An 8,768-nucleotide genomic window follows, 5' to 3' on the forward strand; every position below is an offset into this window, starting at 1 on the left:
TATGCTCTTCATATTATGTCATGACCTGCTATTTTAATATTGGAAAGTATAATGTTTGGAATTAGCTTTTATAACCTTCTTATTATAAAGCAATGAAAGTTCAGGCTTCAAGAGAAGTGGTTGCTTTTCTCTTATCATTAAACACTGTTCCTCTTTATTATACTCTAGAATTTCATCCTCCTCTGTAATTACTTATTTTAAATGTTTTCCTTGATCACTTTGAGAAGCTTAATGTCAGTTGAAAGTATACCACAAATAGTACCTCATGTGAAATGCAGAATAACATGATCAATGTGTCAGAGGAGCTTAAGTACATTACCTTGAGGGCTACAAAGATAAATGTGTTTTTCATATTGTTGGTGCCAATATGCATCTAAAGCAATTTTCTTCTCAAGGTAATAGAAAATTTTCATGCACAGGAAATATCTAACCACCAGAAGTGCTCACAGTTTCACATATAATTATTTAAAAATCTCTTAGAAACAAATAATTTTAGTTAGGTGTTCTCTTGATTTTTGTAAAGTGCATTGATTGATGGTCTAAATAGCTGCTTACAAGAAAAAAATTCTCACTAAATTCTAAAGAAATATAGGCTGAAAACCTGAAAACCTGAAACAAAGAAAAACTTTTATTGAAAGGAAATCAGACAAGGAAATTCTTTATTTAACAGCAGGTAGGTAGGTAGATGATAGGTAGTCAGTTAGCTAGATATATAGATGATAGATAGATGATAGATAGATAGATAGATAGATGATAGATAGATAGATAGATAGATAGATAGATAGATAGATAGATAGATAGATACTGAACTAGACAAATTCCATGTCTTTAAATATAATATGAAACTAAAAGTAAATTTCATTTTCACAAAGACATAAAGCTATTGTTAATTCCCATTCATCTGTCAACAAAAGATAACTAAGATATCTAAGACATGCCAGCAGTCACATAATCTCCAACAGGTATCAGGTACCAGAATCCTTCTCACCCCTGAACCTGGAATCATAAAATCTCAGCAAAATCTTCATGAGTGGGTATCAATTGAGTGTAATCTAGGTGAGTTTAAAATATATTAATATACCCCTATGCAATCCGAATAGACCTTTGTTTTTTTCAGATTTCACAGACCCAAATATCCACCACCATGTCATCCAGGTGTTAACTCTCGACCTGCTGTGCTGTGATAGAATTCGGCAAAGTATAATGATAACTGAAGAATGTCACCAATGATCTCCTGATGCTGCATTGCTTTGTCCATAAGAATAAATGAAATACCAGTTGAATATGCCTTAAAATAGTCTTTGTGGACAGAATGTTTCATAATTGTTTAATTTTGTGATAAAAGGACCCCGTGGAAAAAGTCCAAGGTTATGTTATAGTTTTTGTCACGACCTTTAACTATATGCTACCCATTTCATGTAAGCTCCATAGTAACGCAACATCTCCATCTAACAAAACAACTGTCACATGGGTAGGTCAACAGTGTAGTCCAGTTACTTAAAACTGGGCTTTGAAATTAAGTAGAAAATGGCAGAACTCATCAGGAATCCAGGAAAGCACACAGGTTGTCTCTATGGAATAATCAAAGGCTCTAAATTAAAACAGGAAAGTGTGCCAGTCCATCAGTCTCCTAGCCAATGTTATCAATAAATACAGCATTTCTCTCATTTCATTCAGAACATGCACATTTGTCCTAAATGAAATCAGCAGGCTCAACACTCTAGGGGTAACAGATCTTTTACATGGTCAGGTTGTAAAGAATTGCTTTGAAGAATAAAAGAAGCATGTTAATTTGAACTTGAGTCTTTTAAATACTCCATAATAGTATACGATACTATGGAAATATATTATATGACCAGGAGGAATTAAGGAAGTTGCCATGAGATTGTGTGGGATTTGTTACACATAAATAAGCAATCATCTAAGCGGGAATAGCCCTGGCTTTTACACAGACAGAGTGAAGCAAACAATGGGATGAATAGCACAATGAAGGCTGTATTACAGTCAGACAATAAAGAATTGTCTTTCTATTTGGAACCAAAAGATATTTTTAATCTGTGATCACAGAAAGTTCAGGGCAATATATACAGAATCACGAAATGAAAATTTGTGGAGCAAACTATCTGAGAGTATAAATATACTTTTTCATAAATATTCAATGCATTATTTGATGTGTTGGCTCGGGTGGCACTCCACAGGTGCAGTTTTAAGCTTCTTGATTTGGGTGTTGGTCCAATAAATCATATATTCCCTATGACTATCAGCTTTTCCTCTAAAAATATATGTTCACACCCTACTTCTAAAATAGTCTAAGATAATTATTTTTTCATGTTCATAGTAACTAGTACAGTTATGACTGCCAGTGTCTCTCATTTCTAAGAAAAATAAAAACAGCTTTAAGATACTATTAATACAAGAAAGTGCGGTAATGAAGTAGGGCATTTTCTTAACATTGTGCTAAAATTGCCATTTTATTTTTAATGATTCTCACGGTGCTAGACAAGACTTTGTTTTCAGTAACAAAAATGAAAACCATCATCCAATACAATTCCCTACTCAATGGCTCCCCAGTCACCTAGGCTCTCTCTGGATCAACTTCACATTTGATTTAATTCACGTGGAAAGCATAAAGCCTGCACCAGCACTCAGCAAACAGAATTCTGACTGACAATTGCTTAAGCTTTTAGTGAGGGAATTCACTGAACAGTTGCACCTAGAAAGGAGATCTGCTGAATTTTTATTCAGTAGATGCCACGGAAACTGACTTAAGATATAATATACTTTTTACAATAATTAGAAAAGAATTTTTAAAAAAGTCAGAATCTATAAAAACTGTGTTTGATGGAGGTGGGGTTTAATTTTCGGCTTCTCATTGGCCTGAAGAAGAAAAAGAGACACCAAGAGAATGATGAGAGGCATGTCTACTGTTCTCTTTCCCTTGACTTGCCTCTCTTACTATTGCTACTTTTAAAGACAAATCCTACCAGGCTTGGCTCTGTGACAATGCTTACCTGATGCTATATTAGTTCACTTTTTTTTAAGCAAAAACCCAGGAATGAATCTAAAGCTCATTGGTTTCTAGTTACCCAAATAAGTTTTGTCTATGGTTATTTCCATGTTGCTTTATGGTGAAGAAGACATTAAGCTTGCACATCTTGCAAATGAGGCAGCAGAAGACATCTCAGCGGAAGGAAGTTAGAAGTTAGCTTTCCTTTAACACTCCCTACATTCCTCGGTCCCCGTTAGTTTATAAGTGCATCATTGACTCAAACTCATCAATTCTCTGTTTGGTGTTGCCTTTCCTTATTTTCCGATAGGATATCGTGTTGTATCTGGAATAAGAATTCCTGGCGATATCTCCCTTCTTTCCGAACACTGGCTGCTCATCTGGGGTCCCAGGTTGGGAGCCAGGGCTGCCTAGTGGGGAGTCCTCCCTTGCAAGGCTTTCCTCTTTTAATGGAGAACCTTCTCTGTGTTTTCTCTTAAATTCTATTACTCGAACTTCATCTTCCTCTTCAGCACACTCATCAACATCTTCCTCATTTATCTCTTCATTCCAAACTTCTTCTTCTTCTTCTTCTTCCTCGTCACACTTAGAATGCAAGATGTCAACTGGACGAGATTTCTGGAACCCCAGCCATTCGATTTCAGTTGTACTCGCATCTCCTCTCTGCTCAAGCTGTTGCTGGGCAGTTCTTTCCTTCTGTCTACTCACTTCCAGGTTACTGCTGTTCGGAGGAATCTTCTTCCACGGATGCCCTGCAGCAAAATGAACTAGTGGGTGAGACATGCTGGGTTTCAGAGCATCTAGTGGCTATTCAGTAATACGCTAAGCCATTCTTCTGGACAATGAGAGTCCAACTTGTGCCTTCTGGACTGTGACTCAGGGTTGCCTGCTAATTTCTAGACAATCAAATAGGTTTCACAGTCAAAAAGGGTTTGCAAAACCCTGCATTTTATACAGTTAAATGCATACCTCATCATTTAAATCTTTAAAATGCTAATGAGCATTATATGTTTACAGAAATGTTTCCAACACAACCTCCTTTGACTGGAATTCTTTCGTCATAGACTGGCGTATTTAGGAGGATTATTGTTCTCTGAAGCACACTTAAAAATTTCTCTCTTGCAATAATTATATGTGTGTGTTTATGTATATATGTATGTATCCAGATCATACACGTGTGTGCATGTATATATTTTATATGTGTGTATATGTACACACTCAGTAAAATGTTTGGATTTACTTCACATTAACAAATATATCCCACAAGGACCATGCAAACAATGACTTGGGCTAAAACTCTTCATTCCAGAAAGTAAATGATGTCTGCTCATGGCTAGTCAAACTCAGAGTTATAGACGCTGTCTCTGAGTGTGGCTAGGAAAATGGATCAATGGTTAAACTTACTAGCTATTCTTCCAGAGACACAGAGTCCAATCCCAGTCCCCACGTGGCATCTCACAACTATCACTAACTCCAGTTTCAAGGGATCCATTACCCTCTTCTGGCTTCTGTGGACAACAGGCATGCACACAGTGCACAGACATGCATGCATGCTAATCATTCACACACATAAAATGTCACCAAAATTAAGAGCTACAAAAAGGAGCAAAGGCAGGCTAGACAGGTGGCTTAGTGGTTCCAGAAACTTGCTGTTTCAGTGGAACCAGGTTTGGTCCCAGCACCCACATGATTGCTTCTCTCTATCATGGTCCGTGGAATCTTGGACTCAAAGGGGGAAAACAAGTTTACAGAGGAAACAGACTTACAGGGAGAACTGTGGAGGGGAAAAAAGTTGGCAATGGCCGTTCACCTTGTTTATAGGCTCTTGTGGCATAGGAAGAGAATGGTGAAGCCACATGTCCTGGCCTGTTCTCTATGGCTAGGTAACGTTTTCTACGTAAGCCTGTTATGTGTGCATAGTCTATGATTCTGTGTAACTCTAGTTCTAGAGAATCCAATGCCCTCATCTTACCTCCAGGAACCAGGCGAGAGATGAAGGCACTAACATACACGCAGACAAAACACTCCCTCACACACAGGCACACACACTAAATAAATCAACAAACAAATAAATGTTATTTAATATAAAATAAAAATAAAATGTTAAAAAAAAAAACCCAGAAGATCACAGGTCCCTAGATATTCAGAACTCAGGAATTTATAAGCGGGCCACCGAGTCGTACACAACATGGCTTAAGATCCTCTACTGACTTCTAGAGATCCAGCTCTAGAGCTTATGTTGGGCTTGTACTCATATAATGCTAGGTTCTCCTGTCACCCCAAACGACAGCAGAGCAACCGGGTTAATTGGTGCCATGTTGTGGCTTTCAGAAGACTTAAAGCACTATACTCATTTGTTTCAAAACAGCTGGATCATATTAACACAATTCACTAGCGTTTCTCGATGTTATAAGAATGAACGGTAAGAGAACAGAAGTTTTTACTGAACATGCACACATAACAGGCTTATGTAGAAAACGTTACCTAGCCATAGAGAACAGGCCAGAACATGTGACTTCACCATTCTCTTCCTATGCCACAAGAGCCTATAAACAAGGTGAACGGCCATTGCCAACTTTTTTCCCCTCCACAGTTCTCCCTGTAACTCTGTTTCCTCTGAAAACTTTTTCCCCCTTTGAGTCCAAGATTCCACGGACCGTGATAGAGAGAAGCAAACATGAATTACCACCCACACTCGTAATAACAGCTGCCCACTTGATATTCTTTACATTGCAAGTAAGTGTTGCAATGTAGAGTTGGATATTGGCTGATATCGGGCTGTGTTTTGGTGTGTTCTCCCACCAATAAGATACAACACAACACCACACACACACACACTGAATTTTTTATTCATATTCAAAACTCAGGCCCAAGACTGTCATGAATAAAAAGAAAATCATCCTTTGATTTAAATTGATTAGTGTTTTTTTCTCAATATTTTTAGCATCTTATTCTTGGCAGGCATACTCTCTTAGGAGACTGTATTTTAAGGGAAAAGGCACAGAAACCAGCACCTCTGTCACAGAGTCGAAGTGCTGTGTTAAGAGGGAAAGGGGGTGAGCAGAGGCAAGTTCACTGGTGACACCATGTCCCATGAGAGCCCCATCCCTCTCCACTTGATCGAAAGGCTCATTCCTCGTGACCTTGGTTTGCAGTGGCTCTCATTATGGGTAAAGAAGCTCTAGGTGGATGACTGTGAGCCCTGCCTTGGTAGACTAGTAACATTCAAAACAGAAAGACTAAAGGAATGCAATTATGGTCTTAACTTTCACAACTGCCTGTGCTGAGATGATGTTTCTGTGATTCCTCTGTGATACCAGCTACTGCTTTGCTAGAACTGCGTACATGCATGTTGGACAGCAGAGAATATGTGAGTTGTCTAGGCAAAGAGAGAGACTCCAAAATTCCCAATTACCTCCCTGTTCTCCTTGTTATTTACCTAGTATTCTCCTGTCCCTTGGGGCTTCACTTTTGTTTTGCCTGGTAGGAGCCTAACTAAATTGGTTAGGTGCCACATGCTGGCTTCAGTTTGAGGATAAGCTGTTTACAGCTTCTAGTGAGGGAAGGAATGATTAATTAGTAGATTCTATCCTGCGCTGAAACTATTTGAATGGAAATCTCGAAAAACCAAGAAAAAAAAAGTAAATATCTTCTTAGAAGAAATGTTTAGAGGATTTTTTAACTTTGTCTACTAACTATACTTCTATACTTGAAATTTAGCAATGCTACTTTCTTGGTCTTTTTCTTTCACCGTTGTTTAAAGATCATAAAATTATTTTTATCACTCTGGGTCATTTTTTGACAAAAAATACTTATTCTATACTTCTTTCAGACATAATTTTCCCACATAGTAATTGGTTTTATAACGTTACTTTAGATCGAATGTCAATAGGAAACTTTACACTAAACCTGTTTTTCAACCACCACAGAAGCTGCCCAACACCCATCTGAAGCACAAATTAAAGGGAGAGCTGGATGCAGTGGGCTAACCTATCAAGACATAGCTATCACTTCGCCATGCCAGGCAGTCAGATTGACCCAGACAATTTGGGGCTTGAGCCATCTAGAAATCTGGGTAAAGTGGGGCATGGCTCAGGTATCTGCCCTTAGCACCTTGAAGATTTTGGAGTCTTTCTTTGAAACTGCTTCTCTATAGCACACAGGCAGTACACACACCTTATACAATTATATCACATCCGGCTAAACAATTATGTTGGGAAACTAGGATTCCCGTTACCTTCTCGGAAAGCCATGTCTTCTGCACTTATTTCTTGGAGAGAAAGATCTTTGATGGCCTGGTGAACAACGAAGAGGTTCTCTTCTGGGTTTTCTAGGGAGAAACACAAGCAATGTAACATTTCCAACACATATGGTTAAAGGTTCACAAATCATTGCATTTTTCTGATTCCTTTAAATTTGATTGCATTTGTTTAATAATTAGTTTCCACAATGATAATATCTCCATACACACATACATATATATATGTATATTATATATACATACACACACACACACACACACACACACACACATATATATATATATATATATATATTAGATGGATTAGGATCTCTTTAGGATCTTATAATTCTGAGTTCCCTTTTTTTCTCTTTTTTTGCACATTAGTTCTATGTAACCAGCAATGGACCTGTGGTTCTAACCATTATAGCAGTAGTTACCATTGGATTACCATTTAGAAATTATGTAACAACTCAATAAAGGTGGCTGCTTTTATTCTGTTTTCTTTCAGTGAAAACAATCAGGGGTTCAGAAGAGAAAACAGCAGAATTGCAGAGCTATCAGACAAGCCTGAGTTATGAATCAGTATGATAGAAAGCCCCTATTGTGTATAGGGACTGTATTTCTTGGGTTCAGCTTATTTATGTGATATTAGTTAATACATATATTTTTGAAAAGCTTGTAAGTCGAAACAATTAAACTGAGAAAAAGAAATACTTTACCATTGAGGATCTTCTCATCTTCAGGCCCTTTAGGAAGTATGTTCCCTTTAGTGTTTCCAGTTTCTTCTTGATTTTCTTTTGCAGGTAAATCTTCAAGACTGGGTTCAACCTTGTAGTATGCCTGGGTCTCATCTGCATCAGTTGTCTCCTGCCTGGTTTGACTGCTAGGCTGTTGGCCATTCTCAGGTGGTCTGTCCCCATTGCACTCTGTCCCGCTCAGTGTCTCAGGAGTATCTGTCATGATGTTCACTGAGGTCTGATTTAAGGACGCAATGAAGAAAGCAAGCTCTTCGATAAGCTCTAATGCTGTGGTTCCTACAGTTCGAAACCAACTCTCAGTCTGACGTGCAATAGCAAGATTCCTCCGAAAGGTTTTCAGGGCTCAGAATGAATATGATAGGGTTTGTCAGTTTGGTAACCAGCCCGGGAGCAAAACCCAGCCAATCAGCAACATCCCCACCACCTCGCAGCTCCAGTCTCAGAATTAGTGTTGCCTTCAATTTGCATAAACAAGCAATCTGAAGCAATCAGGCTTTTGTGTTAGCATGCAAAGGGGGACTTGCCGCTTGTCAGTCCCCCTCTGGGAACAGAGATTTTTGTCCCTCTCCATAATGGCCCATTGTAATTTTCCTTGTAACAGGAGCCACAATTGTTCCCAGGCTTTAATCCAGAGAGAATGACCACCTTGAGGCACATTAGTTCTGTGTAACCAGCTTAACATTTCCGAACAGATTTGGTTCGAGTAAAACCTCAGCTATTTTGTAGGAGACAATGGCATCATTTCTCATCTATTAAAGAC

General features: G+C 38.3%; 1 protein-coding gene across 1 annotated transcript; it reads right to left on the reverse strand.

Annotated features, from left to right (window-relative positions):
* Nucleotides 1-608: 608 nt before the first annotated feature.
* On the reverse strand, nucleotides 609-8,358 carry Ermn (ermin, ERM-like protein). Its single transcript, NM_029972.4, has 3 exons — nucleotides 7,970-8,358; nucleotides 7,245-7,337; nucleotides 609-3,759 (listed from the first exon to the last, which is right to left on the reverse strand). Exons 1-3 carry the CDS (start codon nucleotides 8,208-8,210, stop codon nucleotides 3,248-3,250), a joined length of 846 nt encoding a protein of 281 aa, NP_084248.2. The 5' UTR covers nucleotides 8,211-8,358; the 3' UTR covers nucleotides 609-3,247.
* Nucleotides 8,359-8,768: the final 410 nt, after the last annotated feature.

This window comes from Mus musculus, chromosome 2 (assembly GCF_000001635.26).
Source record: "Mus musculus strain C57BL/6J chromosome 2, GRCm38.p6 C57BL/6J".
Taxonomy (NCBI): domain Eukaryota; kingdom Metazoa; phylum Chordata; class Mammalia; order Rodentia; family Muridae; genus Mus; species Mus musculus.